The sequence below is a fragment of the Condylura cristata genome, unplaced genomic scaffold, assembly GCF_000260355.1.
Source record: "Condylura cristata isolate star-nosed mole 26May11 unplaced genomic scaffold, ConCri1.0 scaffold00014, whole genome shotgun sequence".
In the NCBI taxonomy this organism is placed as follows: domain Eukaryota; kingdom Metazoa; phylum Chordata; class Mammalia; order Eulipotyphla; family Talpidae; genus Condylura; species Condylura cristata.
In genome coordinates this window covers 24525377-24550912 of record NW_004567115.1, presented here as the reverse complement: position 1 = coordinate 24550912, position 25536 = coordinate 24525377, and the positions used below count along the sequence as shown (strand labels likewise).

Here is a 25536-nt window from a genome sequence, read left to right as displayed (position 1 = left end):
ATAAAATAGATTTCCAGATAAAAAAGGTAGTAAGATACAGAGATGGACATTGTAATAGTGATTTTAATATATCAATAATACATATCACTCATCAGTATATATAAATATAAAGATATATAAAATATAAAGCAACTATTTACAAATCTGAAAAAAAGACACTGGTAAAACATGATAGCAGTAGCAGGCTTCAACATCCCACTCTCATCAACGTACAGATCAACAGAAAATCAGCAAGGAAGCAACAGCCTTTAAAAGGAATTAAACCACATGGAATTAATAGGTTAATAGGGAATTGCACTCTAAAAAAGAGTACATATTCTTTTCACATGCACATGGAAATATTCTAGGATCAATCACAAAACAAATATTAATAAATTCACCAAGACTGAAATAGTATCAAGTATCTTTTCTGCTGACAGTGGTATTACACTAAAAAAGCAATCGCAAAAAGAAAGTAGGAAAAAAACTAATATGTGGAGACTCGGCAGCATACTACTAAATGAGTGTTTGCTTAATGTGAAAAAATTAAGAGGAAATTTTAAAATACCTGGAGAGAAATGAAGGTGAACACATAAGCTACCAGAACTGATGTGAGGCTGCAAAATCAATACTAAGAGAAAATCATAAAGTAAAACAGGTCCACATCAAGACAGGAAAAGGGGTTCAAATAAGTAATAATCCAAAGCTAGTTTTGGTGAAAAAAGTTAAATAAAAAAGCTTCTAGGTAGACTTGCAAATTTTTAAAAAGGAAAACTCTAATAAATATGACCAGAAATAGAAGAGGGTAACTGTGACCTATTTGCTATCTACAAATTACAGCAGAACATTCCTTGACCGCTTACGCAGTATAGCTCATCTTGTGAGGCAGGGCCAGAGATGCCTAAGCCACCGTTGACCTAAGTGACTATCTCCATGGTGGTCTTGGACAACTCTGCCTGTGATAACATTATATTTCACTGATGCAAATGTCTCTTTACATGTAGTCATGACATCCCCTCCCCATCCCTATCCCACCTTTCGGACACTACTCCTCATACCATTTTTACATAACCAGCTTTTATTATCCTGTATGATTTCAGTTAATGGCACAAGAACCTTCTGCTGCTCAAGCAGCAGAGTCTTGCCCTGCAAACCTGCTGTGTCCCTCATCATGTTCCCCCCGGAAAGAGGTAAAAAATTCCTGTCGCGACAGAGGACATTACAAATTTCAGAAATACAGGTCATAAGAGTCAACTACAAACATCTATATCCCAGAGCTTCCTAGCTCTGGGATTGCTCTGGGATTGAACCCCCATGTGTCCCCAGGCAGACCCAGACTGACTGTGGGCTCTAGGCAGATTCTAAAAAGTATACACTTTCTGAGACTGAATGAGAAGGAAATAGAAAACCTGAACAGACCAATTACAAGTGAGAAAACTGAAACAGTCAAAAGCAATAGCCCATAACCGATCATTTCATTAGTAAATTCTATCAAACCTTTGAAGACAAATTAAAACCTACCCTTCTCAAACTCTTACCAAAAGAAATTAGGAAAATGGAATCTTCCAAACACATTTTATGAGACCAACATTACCAAAAGTGAGCAGGTACTTCACAAAAAGCAAAATTACAAACTAATATCCCTATGAATACAGATGCAGAAATCTTCAATAAAATATTAGCAAACTGAATTCAATAATACTTTAAAAGTATTATATATCATGACAAGTTGGATTTATTCCAAAGAAGCAAGAATAGTTCAACATCTGAAAAATCAATCAATGCAATCACCATGTCAACAAAAGCTAAAAACCCTATGAGCAAATCAGTAAATGCAGAGAAATCATTTGAAAAGCTTCAATACCCATTTATGATAAAACCATCAAAAATTGAAATAGAAGAAATATAACTCAACATAATAAAGACCATATATGAAAAATCCACAGCTAGCATATTCAGTGGTGAAAAACTAAAAATATTTCCTTTAAGATCAATTCAATTTCACCACTATTACTCAACAGAGTATTAGTAATTGTCATCAGAGCAAGTAGGCAAGAGGAAGATAAAAAGGAATCCAAATTAGAAAGAAGAAGTAAAATTCACCATTTGCATATGACATTTTATGTATATGTAATATATAAAAATATGAAAACCCTAAAAATCTCTACTAAAAAGCTGTTAGATGCAATAAATTGCTGCAGTACAAGCAATCTACAAAAATCACCTGCATATCACATGCAAAAAACAAAGTAGAGGAGAAAAAAGTTAAGAGAACAATCCCATTTACTATTACATCAAAAGAACTAAATACCTAGGAATAAACTTAACAAAGGGATTGAAGAAATTGTAAATGAAAACTGTATGACATTATTAACTTAAATAGAAAAAGACACAGAAAAGGAAAGATATTCCTTGCTCATGGATAAGGAATATCCATGAGCAATATAAGAAGAATATAAGAATATAAGAAGAATTAATATTGTTAAAATGGTCATCTTATCCAAAACAATACACAGATTCAATGCAATCCCTATCAAAGCTTCAATGGTATTATTCAAAGAAATTTGAACAAACATAACTGAAATATATATGGAACCAAAAAAGACCCAAACAGCAAAGGAAATCTTAACCCAAAAAAAAAAAAAAAGGTGTACTCCCAGACTGCAAACTATACTACAAAGTTAAAATAATCAAAGCGATATGATACTGAAATAAAAGTAAACACACAGACCAATAGAATAGACCAATAGAAATAACTTATATGCCAAAGGACGAAGAGTATACTCCAGAGAAAGGAAGATCTCTTAACATGTGGTATTTGCAAAACTGGACAGCTACATGCAAAAGAATGAAATTACACTCCTCTCCCACATTTTATAAAAGAGAACTTAAAATATATATTTAAAAATTGGATATAGAACCCGAAATTATAAAATAACTAGGAAAAAAACATAAACTACTCTATGAATTTGCTTCAGTTATGTCTTTGGGGGCCCCACTTCAACAGGAAGGGAAGCAAAAGCAAAAATAAACAAATGGCAGTATATCAAACTAAAATGCTCTGTACAGCCAAAGAAACAAAAAAGCTATCCATGGTATGGGAGAATATATTTGCACATCATATATCTGACAAGGGGTTAATATCCATAATCTACAAAGAACTCATACAACTCAACAATAAGCTTTCTCCATAGACTACATATAGATAGCCAACAGGCACAAGAGTAATACTCATTATTTATCATCGGGGAAAGCAAACCAAAAGCACAATGAGTTAACCACCTCACATCGGTGAGACTGGCCCATATCAAAAAGACAGAAACAATGAATGTAGGCAAGAATGTAGAGAATAAGGAACCCTCATACATTTTTGGTGGGAATGTAGACAGGTATAGCAACAATTTGAAAGTACAGTCCTATGTCCACAGCACTATTTACAGTGGTCAATATAGAAACAACTTAAGTATCCAACCACAAATGAATGGATTAAGAAGATGTGGTGTATATTCACAATGAAACACTATTCAGCTATTTTTAAAAAAGATGAACTCTTGCCATGTACAACAACATGATTGGAAATGAAGGGTGTTATGCTAATCGAAATAAGTCAGAAAGACACATATCGGATGATTTCACTTATATGTGGGATCTAGAGAAATAAAACAAGGGTCAAACAAACTGAACCAAAACCAAACCTAACAATCTGACTATAAAATTGAGGCTGCCAGGGCACAATTCAAACACTTTTTCATTTCCCCTTCCGTGTATAAGGATGGCCATGTTGGGGAGAGTAACTATTCTGAAGGCCAGGGCTTGGTCAAAAACCCAGATAGGCAGTCTTTTAGACAAGCAGCCCTAATTTCATATTGCTGGAACATTCACTGTATCCCTGGGGCTTGAAGCTTTCTGTGGGTGAACAAAAAGAGTAAACATGCAGATTTTTATAGAAAATATTATTTCAAGAAAGGTTTTGAGGAAATGAGGATAGATGGAACATAAATGATTTCTTTGGCTTGACTTCCATAGAAGTTTGTCATTGACTTGTGTTCCTAAACTATGAAACATGAATATTTGGTTATAAGGAATAGTTTCTCTTGATAAATAAACAAAAAATAAAGTGGGGGGACGGGAGGTAGTGAGACTATCAAGAAGGAGCTGAAGGGTAGAGAGCAAAGGGAGGAGGAGGCAATGCAATGATGGAAGACTAGGTGTCCATTGGTGGATGGATAGCACAGCACACATCTCAGGAGGAAGGTAGCATACACCTGAGGAGTTGTGATCACATTGTTGTAAACCAGTGTTACCTTAAAATATATGTGTGTGTGTGTTGAGTAAATTACCACTTTTGATCTTTATAGTTAATCAAAGCTTTAATAATTGTCATTATCATGTAGAACTTAAAATAAGCTTTAATTTTATGCCTAACTTTTATATCTCTTTTCCATAAGTCCAGATGACCCACACATTTGTCATATTAGTAGCAGTGCTGTAATTCATGTGTTGCTATGCGATTGACTGCTTAACCATTCCTCTCAAGCACCTAAGATTGGTGGTTCTGCCCAGGGTATAGTCACACAGGATGCTAATGTGCCAGAGAAGCTTCTCTGAAGCAGGGTCTACAGGAAGAATATAATTGCATGAGAGTTCTAAAGAGACTAAAGGAAAGCAGAGAAAATCATCCTAAAATGAAATAAATGATGAAAATTCTCATTAAAAGAAAAAAATATTGCAAAGGGAAAGTTTCTTTTCCCTTGCTTTGATAGGGTTCTGTCCTAAAGCAGGACACAATGTTTGGAGATGATGTTATCATTACCTGTTAAATGTTGAAATATTCTCATTCTTATACTAAGGCAAATATAAACACATGCAAAATAATGCATATTTTAAAACTGACCAAATTAATTTCTCAGGATCCCTAATTATTCTCAAAAGATAGGAGATAAGCAGTATTCTGCACATGATCACTTTGGAAAACTTTGACCAAAATAACATTGTCACAGAATGAAAAACTTTGATAATCTAGCAAAATACAAACAGGGTTATGATTACACAATTCAAAGTACAGTTCAACATTAGTTAGGTCCAAGTCAGACCTGTTTCAAAGGTAGTAGGGCATTAGTTACTGAAATAACAAGAGGCCCAGATTTTACCAATGAGGCAGCCATTTAACACTGACTGAAAGAATGGCATTACTCCAAGACTGTGGTATATTCCAGGTATCAAAGAGATAAAAGAAATGTCATGAAACTACGTCAGATATTTGAGCTTATAGAAATGTCAAGAAAAGGTTTCCAGTTACTTTCTTTCCGCAAATTTATAATAAGCGAAAACAACATTTAACAAAGAACAAATATAAAGTCAGTTTTGGTAAGGTAAGGTAAAATTTAAAGTGCTTTTAGAAAACTTTCTGGAATCCAAAAACTGTTTTGTATATATTTTTATTATAAATACTTTATTTCCCACTTAATTGTTTAAAACCAAGTTATACTTAAATTTAAAAGATTTATAAGTTCCTATGCAGCACAAACATACCAAATTCAAATGATTGGCTAACACCTAAAAATAAAACTAGTATGGATCTAACTTCACTTTACAATGATTTACCATGTACAAGCTTTAAAACTCATGTTGTTTAGAATGCTGGTCTTTTTTTTTTTTTTTTTTTAATAAATCTTAGGCCTATGCATCATAATTACTACCCTAGAGGGGTAAATTGTTAGAAGTTTACTATCCAATACCCCTTATTATTTTTCACAATACAAAGTTACCTTTGTCAGCCCCATTTAAAAAAATAAAATAAAAAGTTTACTGTAAGTCTGCTACTTGGGATTTGTATGACTTTCCCCATTGACACAATGTTGTAACCAGTAATGAAAATTTTACCAGACCTGTTCACCTAATGTAACTGATGTATGAACAGTATTATGTTCTGGAATGCCTCTTTGACCAGTAGAAAATGTTTCAGTGCATGGCTCAAACATCCTTCCTGTATTGCAAAACTTTTATTCAGAAAAATTCCCCAAGGAAATTAAGTTGACTCACTTCATATTATAATAAAGACTTCTAAATGATCTCACCCCTCTCTAGTCTCTCCTTCCTCTACTCTGTTCTCCATCTTAACCAAAAATCTAGTTGTCACATTCCTACTTTAATGCCTTCAATGCCCTGCTTTCCTATGGGCTAACGTCCAAACCCCTTATCACAGAATCGAAGGTTCTTCCTAACTGGTACCAACTTCCTTAAGTTTTTTCTTTGTTTGTCTTTCATAAAAATTTCCTGGAAACACTGTCATCATTCTCCAATAATTTATGTCCTTTCAGTCCTCCACACTCTTGCAAAAACTCTTTATTTTGCTTAGAATGCTCTCCTATCCCCATGCCTTCACTTGAACATTCATCAGTATACATCAGTTCAAATAATCACTTTGTAAAACCAACATCTCTCAAGTAGACTTAACATAGTTGGTCACTCTTTATCCCTTCACAAGCATGCAGTAAGGTGTATACAGGAATTTAATAAATGTTGATTAAATTCTGAAAGCATACACATGCTTAAATGAAGGACTGATCTCAAATTGTTAAAGCTACAGCTGAAAAACTTAAGGCTATTTCACTCATCTATATACAGGTATGCAGTAATACATATATTAACACTACAAATACAGTCCTATATATTTGCAAACACAGATCATCAGTTACCAAAGCCCTAAATATATCATCTATTTCACCTTAAATATTAGTTAAACGTTAATCATTTAGACTAGCAGGCAAAGTCTTAACCAGAAAAGATCTGGTAGCTTCCTGTTCAATAAAGTTTCAGTATGTAGAGCTTCAAAATTCCCACAATGGGGAAAACTTATGTAACTGAAAAAAAAAAAAAGCCAAAGATTAAAATGTAATTAGTTTCCTAAAGGTCAGCAGCCCTGCTCTGAAATCTTCAGCATCACCTTTGAATAACACTGAAGGTAATGAACTAGTTTTTTTTTTTAAAAAAAAAGGTAAACCACTATCCATTTTCCATGATACTCTGCTACTGACAGAGAAAATACAGCCATGCAAACAATAATTTCATACAAGCGTCAAAATAAATAAAGTTGTTTCCAGAAAGATGCCAGAGTGTTGGTGATTTGTTTCCACTATATTTAGGCATCTCCAATACAAATACCTTGCATACTTAAAAGTAGTGGAGTGTCACCATTTGAAAGGAATTTCACATAAATGACTTAATTCTTACGACAATACTGAGTAAGCAGAGCAAGCATTCTTTGACCGGATTTAAGATTAATTAGTGGCCCAGTAAAAATGCAGATAAAAGACTGGCTATAGAAACGTAGCACTTTGTTTTCAAAAAGCATTCTTACTACAACAAAATGGTCCAATAAAAAATGAGCCTCCTAGCTATTCCATCGCTAAATTTAGCTTTGTGGACCTACGGATTACTGCGATAATCAACAAAACATATTTTTACATATATACGTCCAATAATGATAACCTGAATAAAAGTTCCATCTCCCGGTCTCTCTCTTTCCAAGTGACATTAACTCTACAAGCAAAATCAAGCTCAATTTCCCAAAGCAATTTAAATAGGCACAACCCTCGGCGTGCACCGACCGGGTCGACTCTCAGCAGATTCTCCGAGGTCGGTCAGTCAGACCCAGAGGAGAACTGGGAGAGTCTGGGGGACCTAGCTTTGCGCGAGATGGGGGTAGGGCGCGCCGCAAAAGGCTCTGCCGAACAGGAGCAGGAACAGGAACCAGACAAGAGAACAGTGCCAAGAGGGTTTGGGGCGCCAGATCCCGAGCCTCAAATCTGAGCACCGTTCACACTCAGCTGGAGTGGCTCCTCCTCCCAACCCCAAATCCAGTCCCCAGGGCAGGCCTCCCCACTCCCGGTCAACACCGGTTAACTCCGAGAGTCCCAGTTCTAGAAAACAGCAATCCCAAGGGACCCAAGGGGTGGACACCCACCTGGCGGGACCCCACCGAGGACTGGGCCCACTAAGCCAAACAACAGCAGCCACTGGACGCGAGGAGTCCCACAGGGCGAGCCCGCGCCCGATCTCATCTCCGCAGATTCCGCAGGTTCCACTCAACACTCGCTCACTTCTGCCTCAGCCTGCTCCATCATTTCCCAGCCCCGCCGGGGCCTCCGAACTGGCCCGGGTGCGCGCGCCCGGGAACGAACACGCGCTCAGCACTGACGCAACTCGGCTGGTGTCCGAGCTCAGCCTGACATCGCGCTCGGGCAAAATCGCGCTGACGTAGGGAAAAACTCCGTCCCTGGCGGGAGAACTGGCTTTCCATCTCGGCCTCTAAAACCCTCCCTAAATCTGCCCCACCCACTCACTGTCCGCCCCGCCCACTCTACTCCCAAGCCCGCCCACTTCTGGGTGTGGAAGATCCGATTGAAGGATGCGCCGGGACCAAAAGAAGGAGGAGCGTGAGACCCAGAAGAGGAATAGAGAAGCACCAGGAAGGCGCGGCCCCGCCCCCCTACTTAGCCTTTTCGGATTGGCTGCGGGGAGCGGGGCGGAGCATCGACTTGCACACCCATTGGCTGTTTGTCTGAGGGCTACGCAGAGAGGCCGGACCGGGCTGGACTTGGGTCGGCGGCCCGGGCCGGGGTTGGGATTGAGGCCGGGGCTCCGCTACTGGGCCCGTGAGGATGGTGCTGGGTGGTTGCCCGGTGAGTTACTTACTTCTGTGCGGCCAGGCGGCTTTGCTACTGGGGAATCTACTTCTACTGCATTGTGTCTCTCGGAGCCATTCGCACAACGCGACCGCAGAGCCCGAGCTCACATCCGCTGGCGCCGCCCATCCGGAGGGCTCCGCCGGCCCCCAGAGCTGGGAATATGGCGACCCCCATTCTCCAGTCATCCTTTGCTCTTACCTGTAAGCTACGCAGTCCTCGAGGCGGGTGGAGATGGGGCTGGGATTTACGGGTGCTGGGCGGCGGGGGAGGAAGTAGGCCACTTTCCCCCCCACCCCCCCAAACCTTCTCTAGCTAAGGACCTGGTAGTCAGTGTGCTGGAGGTAACTGTCGTGATAGAACTCTCACTCCTCTCAAAGGTGCAGAAGGAAAATCTTCTGTGTCGCTGACAGATCCTTTGTGATCTCTAAAGAAAAGGACTAGGAAGAGTGACATCAATAGCCTCCGAATGAAGGGTGTGAGGTTGTGCCTTCCCTGCCCTGCTCCCTGTAGCCGTCGTAGATGGTGGTACTGAGTGAAGCAGGAGTGGAATTTATTACTCGTCCCTGCCTATGAGACACTTCCTTTAAACATAAAAATTAAAAAGTATTACCGTTGCAAAACTAAGTCCTTTTTTAACATCTCTTTTAAGTTAAATCAAAACCGTTTAGGAAACGGAAAGAAAATTAGGAATTCATTGGCTTTGATTCCCCCCGCCCCCCTCATCCTTATGATTGTTGGCTTAGGGAAGAGATGAAGCCATGGCAGAAGTACAATCCATGTAGAAGAAATAAGACCAGAAACATTCGTATTCCCTTAATAGAAAAGTCATTTGGATAGCTGAGCTGTTGTCTACTCGAAACTATCTCGTGTCAAGGAAGAGTCAGACTGAAATTAAATTCTAGAAGACCTCTGAAGAAATTGTCATTTTCCAGTTTTTAAACTTGTGAACATCCATTTGCAGAGACTTGATAATGATTATGTTCTTCCTGCTGATTTACAGACCTGATGAATTTATTGATTGTGACCCTCCAGTGGATCATGTTGGAAATACAACTGCATCCCAGGAACTAGGTTATGGTTGTCTCAAGGTGGGTTTTTTAATAAACAAGTTCTACCATAAGTAGTAGTCTGACTAAATGCCATTACAGAAAAGCATAAGGGATATGAAATTGCCTTTTTGTAGAATTCATTAGAATGTTTACTTGTGGGGATTTCCAGCATGGCCAGGGTAGTCTCTGAACAAGACATTTTCTTTAGAAAGAAACTGTTTCTGTGCTAAAACTACCCAGGTGCACAGACCAACCTTGCCCTTGGGTAATTACAATTGAGAGATGCTAAAATGGCCTCTTCCCTCACCCCCCCAACCCCCCAGTATCCTTCAAGTCATGCACTTCTACCATGTTCTTAGGAAATAGGGTCATGGCTTTGAATGAGATTAAAGTATTCAAGCAGAAGTCTTTGGTTAACAATAGCTTCTTGGGATGGAAAGAAGCCATTTTGTTCCATTAATAGTATCCTTAAACCTCTGTGCACATTTTCTACTCAGTCTCCCAAAAACCAGCAAAGTCCACATACCTCCTCCGTACTGTTGGCTCACCATTATGTTATATTACACAGTGTAATTACAGGTCAAGACACAGTCAGATGTAAGAAAACTGTGGAAAAATATTTCTTGCATTAAGTCAGACATAGAGGAATAAACCTGAATAGTAATAAGAGCCCCTTACTGCAGTTATGTTTAAAGAAATATTTTCAATATAATGAATTTGGTTGTATTGATTAAGGTTTGAGTTATCATTGCATAAAAACCACATAGTATTACCGATATTAATTAAAAACTGAGTTGCTCCTATACTACAGCTAGCTGGAAATGGAACATTTATAATCTGCATAAAGAACTGAATCAAATGATCCTCTGAATGCTTGTCTAATTATGTCCATTTATAATACATATAAAACAGACCTCTAAGAAACACTTTTTTTTTCTTTTCCTGACGACATTATTTATTTAGCTGTGTATATTTGACATCATTGTTCATTCCTGTGCAGTGCTGGCGTTATGCCCTCAGTTGCAGTCCCCATAGAATTCCCACCACCATTCACCCTTGCCGTGCACCATAGCTACCATACACTGACTTTTTAAATACCCATTCCCAAATGCTCGGTAATGTGTTCTTTTACCTCTAAATGTAGGGCAATGAAAGCTTTGTATCCATCATTCTAAATAACATTTAGTGAAAGAAACTATAATTTTTAATTTTACTACATTCATAAACAAAACATTCATAAAGAGAATAAAAGAGTTTATTTAATACAGTGTACATTTAGGATAGACTGAGTAAAAACACTGGAAATATTTCTTACCCTTGAGCACTACTTTACCTAACTCAATTCCAACTTGTTGGAGTAAGTATTATCCTGAATTGACTTTTATGAATTAGTTAATATAAAGGCAGATTTTGTGTTATTTGCTTCAGTGGGTTTTTTGTTTATTCCATTTTGGTTGTTGTTCCACAGTTCGGTGGTCAGGCCTACAGTGATGTGGAACACACTTCAGTTCAGTGCCGGGCCCTAGATGGAATTGAGTGTGCCAGCCCTAGGACCTTTTTACGTGAGAATAAACCTTGTATAAAGTAAGTGTCACTCTGAATAGAAAATTGGACCTTGGAGGGAGGTTGACCTACCGTCTTAGTCATATCTTGATAGGACCTCTTTTACCTTAATGTGAAAGGGGCAGTATTACTACTCTGTCTGATCCATGTACAGGGGCATAATAGTTTCAGTGAAGAGGACAATGGACTTGAGGCTAGAGGCCATAAATTCTAAATGTCTCTTTCACCAGTAAACTAGGTGCCTTTGGGTATGCAGAGTCTCCATGTCCTCGTCTGTAATTGTCTGTAAACTGAAGGACTTAGACCAGATGATCTAGCTCTAACATTGCTATGAAAACAGTCTTAGTATTCTGTAATAAAGAAAAGTATGATGTCTTTCCTTGAAAATCAGCTTAAAGTTAGAATTAGAGCCATTTCTATAAATTCTGCCTGGTGGCACAGAATTTACTCATAAACCACTTACTAATGGAGGCTCTCTTCAGTGGTGAAATTAGAGCAACTGCAACTGTCCTCACAGTTGCCAGAGAAGTTCCCATTTTCAGTTGCCACAGAGATCAGTGTTCATTTAAGGAAAGACAACACTTAGTTAAAGAACTATATAAGAACTACATTCTCAGGAAAGGAGCCTGGAGTGGGGGAATGGGAAGGTCAACTCTATTCCCACCAAGAGGCCTGTTATGCAAAAGTGTTTGTTAAAACACTCAACATTTGTCTGGGAAACTTTCAGATTAGCAAGACACTGTGCATAAAAGGAATATTCTTATAAGCCCTCTGTATTTCATCAGGCGCTCTTTGAGACCCTCAGACAACTAAAGTTATTTGGAGAGATAAGGGAACAGGAGGCCATAGTGGGGCTACTACCATCTTTTACTTAGGTTAAATTCATTCAGCATGAAGTGTTTCCTTTTCATGTAGTAAGCATCTTCCTTTTAATTTCTTTTGTCTAGGTATACCGGACATTACTTCATAACCACTTTACTCTACTCTTTCTTCCTGGGATGTTTTGGAGTGGATCGTTTCTGTCTGGGACACACTGGCACAGCAGTAGGGAAACTGTTGACACTTGGAGGACTTGGGATTTGGTGGTTTGTTGACCTTATTTTGCTTATTACTGGAGGGCTAATGCCAAGTGATGGCAGCAATTGGTGCACTGTTTACTAAAAAGAGTTGCTATTTACAACCCAGAGAGACAAGTCTTCTGAATTCATCTCTACATGCTCAGAACTCTTCCTTGATATCAGATCTAAACATCAGGAAGAGAATGGGTTTGATTGGGAAAATTTCTTGTGACTTTGTATTTTCAGCCCAGATTTTACCTTGCAGACTAGAAATGACAAGGAAACAGTGTGGAAATCAAATGGCACCTTTCCTTGTATACAGAATACAGTCACTAACTTAACAGCTGAAGAGGACTTCCATATTCCTTAATTAGTAGGTTGCACTATCCTCAATCCTTTGGAACAAGTGGATGAAACAGAATGAGCAAAGTGAATTTTTCTTTCAAAGTGAGTATTTTTAACCTTACTCATGGCCCTGAGTCTTCATGCAGAGGAGATCTGAAACGGAACCAGTGAAAATCTTCAACAGAAATGGAGATGACCATGGATTTTAATATATACTGAAATTCTAACTTTTTTCATTTAAATTGCAGAATGCATTTTGCCAACCTGGAATCCTGTTTGGATTTTTCAGTGGGTAGAGTGGAACTCCAAGTTATAATTGTTTTGCAAAAAGCTAGATATTCAAAGCAAACCACCCCACTGATAAACCCTATTGTTTCTCCCTCATAATGCTCTAGAGCTAGTAAAACAATTTCTTTATTGCAATTAACTTCTTCCTGGAAGAATTTTCTTACCTAAAAATTAGTATTTACCAATTTGGAGAGTCCAAGTTGTAGGTGATTAAAAAAAAAAATTTCATACATGTAACTGTAAAACTTCACATTTAGGTAATATGAAAAGTCTCATGCCCTTGGAAAGAAAAACAGACTCTTACTAAAGGATACTATTACTGACCACTGGGTAAAGTTAGGATGTGATTTAAAGGGTCAAATAGAAATTGAACACATCCTGTCAAAATAAGCAGGGTGCCAAAAATTCTCACTGTAGCCAGTATCGCTTAATCATAGTGAAAGAGGTACAGCCAAGCTTTTGCATTCCAAATCACTGGCAATAAAAGGAAACATTCCAAATTATAAGTGATTTTCAAAACTTAGTTCCCATCATTTGTAATCTTGCTTGAAAAGAACTGGCAAATGTAAAAGGGGACTTTTACAGACAAGTCTAAAAGCCTAATACTCAGGGTGACATAAATCTTAGAAAGCATCAAGATACAACTGCTCAGTTTCATAACCAACTTAAAGATCAAGAATCACAATTAAAAACCTCTGGATATGCTTCACCATTTTGAAGCAACTTTCTTAAGGGTTTTAGGCTTTATTGTCCGTGATTACTGTTCTTATTATAAAAATGGTGGCAACTGTATAAAAATTAAAACATTCTGTTCTCTTGAATATTCTGTACCACACTGACCTTAACCTTGTTTGTAACAGTACTAGGTGAAAGGTTCTTCTTTGTTGTGGATCTTAAAGAAACTGTACTCCCTCCCCAGAAAAATACACATTCATAAAAGTTTACGTAGAATTAGAGGTTCAAAGATGCTATATTATTTTCAAAACTCACTCTAAGACAAATGTGGAAAACAGAAACAAATATTAAAACCTCACCCAAAAAAATACTATTCTAAGCCACAAATCCTGCCTCATTTCACACTGTTTTGATTTGTTTCAAATGCCCTTAAGGGTAGGCACAAACCCCATCAAAAGTTATTTTCTTAAAAAAAAAAAAAAAAAACTTTTGACAGCTTTCAGACTTTAACTCACTAATGCCAAAAAGTTGGAGCTTGGGTAGAAAGGTAAACATCTAAGTTATTAAAGTATTTGTTGTATGGTTATAGTGGAAGCCCTTCTCACAGAACAGCTATTAGAGACCAAAGTTACATAACAATTTAACTCAAAGTGGTAACCGGAGGATCTTTAGTACCCCCTCTGATAATCTGCTGTTGTCAGTTTCAGTTTGAAATCTAAATAATGCCCATCCCTCTATATCCACAAGCCAGGCAAATGTGGTACAACCTAAAAAGCTGATTAAGTAAAGGAGTATTATTAAAGATTTGATTTCCTTTGCAGTTGGGACTCAGGTAGTTTCTTGTTATTTGGTGGATAGATCTATTCTATCTGTATGTTGGTGTTATATCTAGTTTGTGACTACAGAGAAATTACTAACGTTTGCTCTTGTCAGGGTTAAATTAGTAACTGTGCCTGCTTTCCCATTGTTTCTGATCTTTAAATAAAGTTTTGTCAGCTCCCCAGATTCCTGGCACCATGTCCTCCTACTTGCTTCTTAGCAGCTGTATAGAACCCCCAATTTAATGTTCCCTGAAATGTGTGTGTGTGTGTGTGTGTGTGTGTGTGCTTTAAAGCATTCATTTTTCTTTATAAGAGATTCTCAAACTACCCTTGCTATCTTTGGCACATCTTCAACACAAATCAAGTAATACAGCTTTGGTTTTGTTATGCAGTTTCTCTTTAAAACAAGATACTTAGTAGATTATTTCGGGTGTGACTGTCATGACCAAAGTTTGACTTCCTCTGCGAACCATGATGGAAAGGAAATCATTGTCCTTAACAGCTTCAATAACGTCAGTGGTGGTGGTAACAGGTTGTCCGTTTATGCTGACAATTACATCATGGTCTCTCAACCCAGAGCTGGGAGGGAGGGAAAAAAAGACCATAAGACTAAGTTAATTGAGCCCCCATCCAGGATGTATTTTCATTTTGTTTTTGTTTCATTTTGTTTTCCTTCCTGGTATCCAGTCTCTTTTTATTAATTTTTTGACTTTTTTACATTGTTCATATTTTTATAGCATTTGATTTCTTCCTTCAGGTGTAGTCCCCATAAATATCCCATGACCGGGCCCTCCCTGGTGGCGTAGCGGGTTAAAGCACAGCACTAAGAAACTAAAGCCTCTTTCTCTTGTTTTTGATTTCCGCCTGCCCGGGAGGTGACCACATGGTGCGGCAGACCTCTCCTGACCCGCCCGCTGCTTCCCTCAGCAGTGTACTTCGTCGATCTGCCTGTTCTGCTCCCCACTCTGTCTCTGGTGAAGCCTCTCACCACCCCTGCACCTCTGACCTATACCCCACTTCTGTATGTATAAATAAATAAATCTTTTAAAAAAAAAAAAATATCCCATGACCACATCACCTGTGAACTATCACCATGGTCCCTTGTGCTTTTGCGAACCCTGTTTTGATCTCTTTTCAACCAGAAATAGGCTTAGTCCTTCCAAATAAAATGCTATTCTACACATACTGCAAAATCACCTGGAGAACAGCAATCCTGTTTACCTTAATAAAGCTAATATATAAGAGGTTCACATCTCCCATCCTGGATTTGGTTTAGAATGGGGAATTTAGCTTTTAATTTCTAGTAAACTCTGGTCTCTGTTAAACTCAAATACACTCCCTCAACCTTACCAGCAAACATAAAAAGCTCAATCAATAAATTTTCCCCAGACAGCTACATTCAGGTCAATTTGATTTTTGAAAGCCCACTTACTTGTCTCATCTTAAAGAACTAGAGAGCAAATTGAGCAGTATGATTGAAACTGTTTTCAGTAAGTCAAAACCTAATCTGGTAGAAGAACAACAAACGACTCCAGGAGATACCTTTTAAGAGAAATGGGAAGCCCAATAAAAGAATGATATGTGAGTTTATTAAAAAAAAAAAAAAAAGTAGAGGGAAGGAGCCAAGAATTTCAAGCCAAAGGATATGAACAGATGTTTGAGGATCAAGTAAACACAAGGAAAACCTTTAGAAGAAGAACACCTCAGGAGGATAACAGTGCACAAGGAGAGAATTTAGTAGTTCTGTGAATAGAAAGGAAGAAGCATGCAAATTATTGCTGAATACAAACTGCAACCAGATACTAGGAAATGAGTTCCAGGATAAATGACCTTCCTCATATCGCACTGCTTGTAAGGGTAAACAGGACTTGATCCTCTAAGTCTTGAAAACCTAATCTTCCATTCACTCCATTCCTCTGCCTTTTAGAAAGAAGAAAAACAGCCCAAAAAGCAGGCTGATGCTGGGGGTAAGCTAGGATTCCACATCTCTGTTGACTTACAGTATCACTCAAGTTCAACTACCACACAGCTGTTTCTATTGTAATAACTATATAAGACAACTAGGGGTCAAACAACCATGCAGAACATGTTCACTTGTGCCCAATATACAGTAAGTGCTTAATAAATTTTAATTCTTAGTATAGTAATTAACATCATAATTAGATGTCATTCTAATTAGAAGCCAGAAAGAATAAATTTCCAGTTTATCCATGATGTCATCACGTAGTAAATCCCACATTTCACTGTGGGATTTTTCACTGGAAATCTTTCTTGTTTAAAATGTATATTCTGATTCATTGGCAGGGTCTGTCAGTGGCATTTCTAAAAAATTACAGCTGATAATAAATGCTGCTGATCTACAGCCCATATATTTTGCATAGCAAGGGTTTGGAGAGCTGAAAGAAAGCTTTGGCCTTGAACCAGAAGTTAAAAATAAACTTTGGGGTGGGGGTGGAGGAGTTGGACAGTTACTAAGAAAATCTAGAAAAGCCTATGACAAGCCAAACTTAGTAACTTGAGACCTAATATTTAGCTATTTTTGAAGCTTACAGATTCTTATCCCGATTAAGAGAGTTATCATAATCTAAACAGACTACACAACTCTTTAAGAACAAACATAAGTAGTGTGAAAGGGATATTAGAAAAGTAAGATCCTGGGGAATAATTGTAGGACAAGCCACCTTTTCCCTCAGGAGTGTAAATATTTAAAAACAATAGTAAATCAACTTCTTTGAGAGCTACTCCAATCTGCTTTTTTTACACAGATCTTAGCAATGGCCTTGATACTGTCATCTAAAATTAAAAGAAAAATGTTTTAAAGTACCTAAAGTGTTTTTTTTTTTTTAAAGATTTATTTATTTATTCATACAGAACTGGGGTACAGGCCAGAGATGCGGAGGGTGAGAGGATTCACCAGAAACAGAGCCGGGAGCAGAACAGGCAGATGGACGAAGTACACTGCTGAGGGTGCAGTGGGCGGGTCAGGAGAGGTCTGCCACGCCATGTGGTCTCCTCCGGGGCAGGCGGGGATAGAACTCATGCGGAAGTGGCTTTAGCTTCTTAGTGCTGCGCTTTAACCCGCTGCGCCACCAGGGAGGGCCTGTACCTAAAGTTTTAATCCTCTGGAATCTTCGCATTCTTAATAACTAAGATACTAAAAAGGTAGATTTGGGAAATCCTAGCAAATTAAACTTATACCATTAACTCATATCATCAATTCTTAAGCTATATGGACCAAAAACAAAAAACCTTTATAAGTACACAAATCTAAATCAGCACTGTGCGTAGAAATACAAAACAACAAAGTTCCTGGTAGCTACATTAAATATTTTTTACAAATTAATTTTAATAATAGATCTTAACTCAATATATCTAAAATAGTATCACTTTAACATAGCTTCTAAATTATAAATTTAGGATTTTATTTGCTCATAAGTCTTTGAAAATTAGAAACAGTATATACCCAATATGCTTATAAACAACAATCTTATACAACCCAATGATTAAAGTGGAAGGGAGTTCTTCCAAAATGAAAAAAAAAAAAGTATATATAGTGGACAAGTATTTTATATTGCTTCTGGGTTATTAATTTAAATAAGTTAAGTGAAATTTCAAATTCAGGCCCTGCCTCGTACCAGCAACATCTTCAGTGTTTAATTTCCACTGGTAAGGAAATTAAATGTAGGTAGGAGCCACATATTAGTCTAGATCCCATACACATATACCTGGAGACTTCTAATAAGAACAAAAGCAAAGGCTTGAGTTTCTCTTACCTTTCAGCAGCTGATCCTTGAATCACTTCATATATAAAAACCCCAGAATGTGCATTAGGGAAATCTGGATCTTGCCTTTTCATTTCTTGAAGAAGGCTAAGAAAAATAAGAAGAGTTTACTCAGATGGTTGTTTAAAAGAAAAAAAAAAAGGAACAACAGAACCATAATGGAGTCACTTGTGCTAAGCAACCTGCCTCAAGAATGTAGTCTTACCTGTTCGATTTGGAAGCCTCTGGTTAGTCCCAATGAGGTAATTAATCCCACATAACCCTTTTTTATTCCCTCTAGGTAGGTGACCTAAGCCTGAAATAATCCCTTTTTTTTTTTAATTATGATTTTTTGTCCTGCTTTTAAAAACATTTCCTATTCTATAGCTCTTTAGAGTTCCTTTCTACTAGTGAGATGGGATGCTGCCCATTCATGACTCATTTTTAAAAGCCCATTAGAACTCTCATTTTTTGGCTGTTTCTTTGTTATTTAACATTATTAAGAAGCATATTGAATTAATTAATCTCATGAGCTCTGGTGAAAGCATCCAACTCTCAGTAGGTACCATTCTGTTCTGCGCAGGGCTCATAATGGTCAATGACAATCCCTGTTCCTTCCTGGGACCAGTCTGGCTCTGTGCTTAGACCCACTGGATATACAGTCACAGTGAAATAAATTATAGCCAACCCCTGAACTATAGGGGATAGGGGCACTACCCCCTCCCCTAATACAGTCAAAAGTGCACATATAACTTCTGACTCTCCCAAAATTTAACTACTAATAGCCTTACTGATAGATAATATTAACACTCACATAACACATATTTTATGTTAGATGTAGTATATACTATCAAGTACAGTAAGCTAGAAAAAATATTATTAAAATCTTAAGAGAAAATATATTTATAATACTATTCCATATTTATCAAAGCAAACGTTTTTATGTTATATGTATACAAGAAAAGCCACTATAAGTGGGTCCTCAAAGTTCAAGGGCCAACTATACTGAGAAATACAGCCAAAGTTAGCACAGGCAAGGACAGATATCCACGCTGTGTTAAACAGGTTCTACAGTCACAAAAGCACCCACTGTTACAGATTTTAAGCTTCCCAGTTAAGACTGTCCAGCTATGGCTTTTTTTCATAAGAACAACCCTACCCAGGGCTTCCTGGTGTCACAAGGGGTTCAATCTCAGCACTATGAAGCTATCCAAAGCCACTGCAGCACAAGTGCAATCTCTGGCCAAGGAGTTAGCCCACATAGTCTAGCAGACCTCTCCTGTCTTACCCGCTGCACCCCTCAGCAGTGTATTTCAGTAGATCTCCTGTTCTGCTGCACTGTCTCTGATGAATCCTCTCACACACCCCTGACCCCTCATGTTTGTTCTACACCCCAGCTTTTGTATGCCTAAACAAATAAATTTTTTTTTAAAAAAGAGGACAACCCAACCCAGATATATTCAACCACATGCTTACTTCATAGTAAGGGGCAGCATTCGCAGACCCAGGTATTTCTTTTGTGTAAGAGCTTTTCCTGGAAAGGAAAATTATATTATGATATTTACAACAGACATCTTTCCTTTTGAAAGCTTATAAGACACAAAAGTTACAGAATATCCTATTATTGCTGCCTTTTCAAAAGGTTCTTCAGATAACGATTGTCAGTAGCACAGGCAATTCCAATAACCTCCAGCCCAAGGTTCCCTTTCCAAAACAGTTCAATCAAAATATTTCAGGGTATAACTCATGCCTGATTTTGTGCCTTGTCCCCCAATATTGCAGTCCAAACCATTATGATAAGAGTAGTTTCAGTGGTACCAGTGACTCTGTGTTCCACAGAATGCAAATGGCTATCTCCACAAAAGACTCAGTGCCCTTGAAAAGCACAAGAAGGGGATAAAAAACCCTAACACTCCTTACCTTTCAACTGGCGCTCATGGTATTCTGCCAAGAACTGTCGGATTTTATCAGAAGGAATTGCAAACGAGATACCTGCGGTCACCTTCAGTGTATTTATGCCAATCACATCACCATCCTGGTAAGCAAGGAGGTTATCACAGCTAAGTTGCACAAACCAGACAAGTGAAGAAAGGAGTAAAGCTCATCAGGTAGGGTCAGAATAGAGGTGAGAGGAAATGTGGGCTTCTTCAACAGACAATGAATGTCACATTAAAGAGGGAATAGGATCGTTGGCTAGCAGAGGGGACCAACATACATGCAAATTTCTGCTAAAGAATTTGTTCTAATCTTGAGCTAATTTTTAACTTTGCTGAATTACACTGATTTTTAAAGGGGTGAGTTTATATTTTTACAGAGGACAAAAAGTATTTGCTTTCTTATTCTATACATGAAACCAAAAATAAACATGGGAAAGGCAAAAGGCTGCTGGATTTTCAGCAACACTTCAATGAAACTATTCAGAAGAATAAGCAGCTTGACCTTTGGTCAATTTTACTAAGCTAATGATAAAAATGGGAAATACTTTCCTCTTCATGCACTTCATCATTGTTTATCCTTTGTTAGATAATGAAAAGAGAGACTTCTGGTCATATTAAGATACAAATTCTAATTCAGTAGGTTTGGAGTGAAGCCCATAATTTTATCCCTGCTCTGTTAAGCCCATTGTCTAATGGAGAAAGCAGGTACAAAAATTACATGAAAGGTTATGAGTGAAAACTGCTCAGTAATTGTACATGCAATTCATCCTCCTAAAAACATGGGTAAAGTGTAAAGAGGAACCAAAAATAATCAACTCAAAGAGACAAAACATGATCGCAAACTGTACCAAACAGCCTTGCATACTCATGTTTTCACAACTACAGTCCCTGGGTTTCCACTAGAGATACTGAATAAAATATGAGAATTAAAGCCATGACAGAGCAATGGATTCTTTTTGTGGTTTTTCTGTCACCTATGAGCAGGTCCTAACTAAAACTCTGGAGAAGTAATGAGTATAAGTACTTTTGTATTAGGACAGTTCATATGCTGCATATCCCTTACATGATGTAGTTGGTCACTTGATATAAATTTGGGTTTAGTAGCCAAGACTTTTGTTTAACTATCCAATGGAAACAAAAATTATGTTGAAAGATACAAGCAAGCATAGGTAAACCCTGAGACTTCCCATTGCACAAGATAACGCCAGAATTACAAACTCATCATAGATCTTAAATAATTCTTAGCCATCTACTTAAGAGGCAACAACAGAAAAGCATCACACTACAAATTTCTACACAAGAGTATATAGGGGGATTTGTGAACTCTTTGTAAGTTAGGTGAAGACATGAGGTGGCAAAAAAAATAATATGGCAACTTACCAAATTCACCAGAGGTCCCCCAGAATTCCCGTGCTGAAGACAAGATTTGAAAAAGTCATCAGTAGTTTAATCCCTGTCATTTACCCATAGTTCCTAAAGAGGTTTGCCAACTAGCGAGCCCCTGTTCCTGTACCCCTACTGCCACCAACACTGAAGTCAGTGTCGTTAAAGAAAAACAGCAAGAGGACCACCACCTTCTATTGCAGTGGTGAACTCCATGGCGTTCCCTGAGACCAGCCAATAACACAAATGCCAGTTAATCACAGCCAACAGCCTCAAATCTAACAATGTGGCATTCCATCCCTCTCTTAAGTTTCTGACAGAACTTTGGACATCCTCCAAAAGCCAAAAGGAATGCAAGGCACCGTGAAGTGTTCTTCTTCTCACTATCCTGCCAATAGCTATGGTTTGAGGTGGCCCCCTTCCTCCTGCAAGTGACTTACATTAATGATGGCGTCGGTCTGGATATAATCAATGTCGGAATTCTTCAGCCCCAGCTCTTTGCCCCCTCGCTGAGTAGTGCTAACAATCCCTGCAGTTACTGTGTTCTGCAGAGAAAATGGGCTGCCCAAGGCTACTACGAACTCTCCAGCCCGCAGGTCAGATGACCTCCCCAGCAACAATACAGGAAGGTCAGTCTGCACATGGACAAGAAAAGATGGGAAGGACAGAGAGGTGAAAAACAAATCAAGAATATAATTCATGTATAACACATATATAACAGCTTTTATTTTGCCACGTAAAATCCAAGGGTCTATGACTATCATGCTTCTTCCTCAAACTCTAACTCCCAAAATTCTCTTGGTTAAAGGTAATCAGGATCACCTCTAAAATAAAAAAATTGCTTCTACAAATTACTTTAAGCCATGATTAAAGTAGCTGATAAACACAAACATTGGCAATTTACTTAACAATGTTTCAGGTCAAAAAGTTTAGTCATGGCCCTGCCTCGTGGTGCAACAGGTTAGAACTCAGCACTGCAAGCAAGACGCAACCACTTCAGAGCAAGTTCCATCCCCAGCCCTGGAGCTGACCCACAAGGGAGCAGACCTTTCCTGACCCGCCCACTGCTACCCTCAGCAGTGTACTTGTAGATGGGCCTGTTCTGTCCCCCACTCTGTCTCTGGTGAATCCTCTCACTGCCCCTGCACCTCTGGCTTGTACCCCAGTTCTGTATGAATAAATAAATAAATCTTTAAAAAAAAAGTTTAGTCAAAGTTAATAAGCAATAACCGATGAGGATATCCCTCAGAGAAGTGTTTCTCAAACCTCAATGTGCATATACATCCCCTGGGGGCGATGAAAATTCATTCAGATTCAGTAGCCCTGGGTGAACCTGAGAGCCTGTACTTCTAAAAAATTCTCAGATGATGGCAACATTGCTAGTGTATAAAGCACACTTTGTGCAGCAAGGACTTTAAATCCATTGATCTTTCCTAGCCTTCTAAGATCAGAAGAGAAATAAGTTTTCCAGAGGTAGCATCTGAAGAAGAAGGAAATGAAGGAGAAATAAAGACTGTTGGATAGTTAACAGGGGTGTACAGGCATACCGTGTGAAAATAAATGAGAGAGGACATGAAGGACAAAAAGTAGAAAAGAACATATAGTAGGTAGAAAATAGGTGGGGTGGGAGTGGTTGGGAAAGAACACAGAAAATTGATGAAAATCCCCATATATGCAGACTCTGATTTGTTTCTGGAACACTCACTTTAGGCTCAATCTTTATCAGTGCAAGATCCAATTTATGGTCAATGTCCTTAACAGTGGCTTCATACTGGACACCATTTTGGAGCTCCACCTGGATCCGCCGCCGGTTGGTGATGACATGGGCATTGGTAATAATAAGTCCATCCTCAGACACTATGAAACCAGAGCCACTGGATGCAGGAATCTCCTCCCCACTGAAAAGTGACCTGTCTCAGGAAAACAACAGCATCAGCAGCGGCAGGAAAATCAGGGCTTTGCCACAATCTAGAAACACAGAACCTCATATGTATCATATCCTTTCACCAGTTTTCTCTCTTACTTTTCCCTGCCTGTGTTTTCTCTGTGTGTAACCAGATTCTTCAGAAACAGTGCCCTGAGCATCTTTGAACCATATCTGAGCAAAACTAAAATTGATTCCAGCGCTTCTTTTCCACTGAGGCTCCTTCTTTAGAGTTGTTCATTGCAGCAATCCTCAACTTCAAAGTGGCCTAAGTTAATCATAATATCATAACATTATGCAAAAGTGGACTTAGTAACACAGCAGACCTCTCCTGTCTCACTGCTGCTTCTCCTAGCATTATATCTCAATAAATCTGCCTTTTCTGTTCCCCACTCTGTATAAAAAAAATGTGGACCCAGCGCCACATTATCAAGGTGGAGACGGTATCAAAGAAGTCTGGTTACTACTTTGGTTCCACTATTCACGGGCTTTGTGACATAGCACAAAATACTCCTCTAAGCAATGAAGAGGCTGGGCAAGATCACCATCAAGATGCTTTCTACGGTGAGAGATAAAATTGGACTTTTATTGCTAAATTGAATTTTATATATATACATGGATGTATAATGATGCACACCAGAATTTAAGATAGTGCAAGGTTACTTCAATTTTTTAAAATCTCCATTAATACAATTTTTTTTTAAATAAAGCAATATGCCTTCTAGCTCTTTCTTCTGGCCTTTCGAGCTCTTTCTTCTGGCCTTAAATTTTGTCTGCGGGAAGGTAGGGGAGAGAGAAACCCAGCCATCTACATGCAAGACAGTAAGGAGCCCAGGCTTGGAATTCGGGCGCCCTTTGCCTCTGTTTTTTAGCTCAAGGACCCTGAGCAGGTTGGAACACGTTCGTTTCCTCCCGATTTTTTTGTTTGTTTTGTTTCTTGTTAGGGCTAAATAATGCTTCCTATATGAGAGCATCTGCTCAGAAACAGTCAACCCAGGTGGATGATGACCTCATCCTATCACCTTTACCTGCGGTACAACTGCAAGTGAACCACAGACGGCGCCACCTTCTCCACCACCGAGGCGATGAAGTTGAACTTGTTCCTGGGCTGGCCTGCTCCTCGCGTCCCTGAAAGAGAGGCTCGGTTTTGGAGCGCAGCGGGATTTTCACTCCTACACAGTCTCCTGCGTTCTAGCTCCAGTTTCTCAGTCCCTCTTCTCCCCTCGCTTTTCTTTCCACTCGCCGGCCTCCCCCTCCTTAGTCACTGCAGCTCCGTTGAGGATGTGCCTAGAAGGAAGCCGGCCGCCTCCCCGTAGGAAAAATAAAAACTTATTTAGGGGAAAACGGAATGCAACCGGGACGGGGAGGGAACTGGGACGAAACCCATGGGACGGGTAAAGAGGCACCTTAAGGAAGTGAGAAAGTCGAGAAGTTGGAGTTGAATTCCTGAAATGAAAGGCAGCGGGGGAGAGCCCGCACCAGGTGTGTGAGCGAAGCTCTTTAAGAAAGTTCGGCGTGTTGCATGAGCGCGCGCGGCGCCGGGTCTCACCTGGGTCTGCACAGTCGCCCTTCTGCACCGGCACGGCCGCGAGCTCGCCCCGCAGGCGGGCGGCGCGGTTCTCCGCGCGGAGCGCGCACAGGCTGGGATAGGTGCGCCCGTCGCTGCCACACACGGCCTCCCCCTCCGCCGGGCAGCCGCAGGTGCCGACCCCCGAGTCCCCCAGGCGCCGGGAGCCGGGTGGCGCGCGGCACTGCAGCCCAGGAGCGCACGGCCGGCTGAGCGCTCCGCCGCAGGCCTCGCCCTCCGCCGCGGCGCAGACACGGCAGCAGCGGCAGCGGTCCAGCACTGGCGCGGCCCCGGCCGAACAGGTGGGTAGCGGCGGGCAGCGCGTGGGGTCGCAGACCGCCGGGCAGGACAGCGAGGACCGGGACCGCCTAGCGTCCACTGCAGGCCAGGGCGCTGGAGGCAGCAGCAGCCAGAGCAGGAGAAGTTGTCCGAGCCCAGCTGGCCGCAGCTGTGGTCTGATCATCCTTCCTACTTGGCGCCTACTTTTCCAGCTCTT

At 39.5% G+C, this 25536-nt stretch overlaps 3 protein-coding genes across 3 annotated transcripts in view; 1 reads left to right on the top strand and 2 right to left on the bottom strand.

Annotated features, from left to right (window-relative positions):
* Nucleotides 1–8212, bottom strand: part of ADAM9 (ADAM metallopeptidase domain 9) — a 72425-nt gene extending 64213 nt beyond the window's left edge. The window contains exon 1 of the mRNA XM_004682261.2: nt 7946–8212. Within this exon, the coding sequence (XP_004682318.1) occupies nt 7946–8042 (97 nt within the window). The 5' untranslated portion in view covers nt 8043–8212. The remainder of the gene's footprint in view (nt 1–7945) is intronic.
* Nucleotides 8213–8573: 361 nt separating this feature from the next.
* On the top strand, nt 8574–14652 carry TM2D2 (TM2 domain containing 2). Its single transcript, XM_004682260.2, has 4 exons — nt 8574–8869; nt 9670–9757; nt 11187–11302; nt 12229–14652. The coding sequence occupies exons 1-4, from the start codon at nt 8643–8645 to the stop codon at nt 12440–12442; spliced, it is 645 nt and encodes a 214-aa protein (XP_004682317.1). The 5' UTR covers nt 8574–8642; the 3' UTR covers nt 12443–14652.
* HTRA4 (HtrA serine peptidase 4) lies at nt 14118–25503 on the bottom strand. The gene is made up of 9 exons (XM_004682466.2): nt 25023–25503; nt 24502–24601; nt 23255–23459; nt 21990–22184; nt 21547–21579; nt 20150–20264; nt 19706–19763; nt 18242–18337; nt 14118–15047 (listed from the first exon to the last, which is right to left on the bottom strand). The coding sequence occupies exons 1-9, from the start codon at nt 25501–25503 to the stop codon at nt 14882–14884; spliced, it is 1449 nt and encodes a 482-aa protein (XP_004682523.1). The 3' UTR covers nt 14118–14881.
* Between the last annotated feature and the right edge of the window lie 33 nt (nt 25504–25536).

Coding starts and splice junctions, on each gene's coding strand:
- HTRA4 (XM_004682466.2), bottom strand. CDS start 25,503: ATGATCAGACCACAGCTGCGGCCAGCTGGGCTCGGACAACTTCTCCTG. Junction 19,764..20,149: donor CCATGAGCGCCAGTTGAAAG/GTAAGGAGTGTT, acceptor TTTCCTTTCCAG/GAAAAGCTCTTACACAAAAG. Junction 15,048..18,241: donor CAAGGATCAGCTGCTGAAAG/GTAAGAGAAACT, acceptor CCTCCCTCCCAG/CTCTGGGTTGAGAGACCATG.
- TM2D2 (XM_004682260.2), top strand. CDS start 8,643: ATGGTGCTGGGTGGTTGCCCGGTGAGTTACTTACTTCTGTGCGGCCAG. Junction 9,758..11,186: donor TAGGTTATGGTTGTCTCAAG/GTGGGTTTTTTA, acceptor GTTGTTCCACAG/TTCGGTGGTCAGGCCTACAG. Junction 11,303..12,228: donor GAGAATAAACCTTGTATAAA/GTAAGTGTCACT, acceptor TCTTTTGTCTAG/GTATACCGGACATTACTTCA.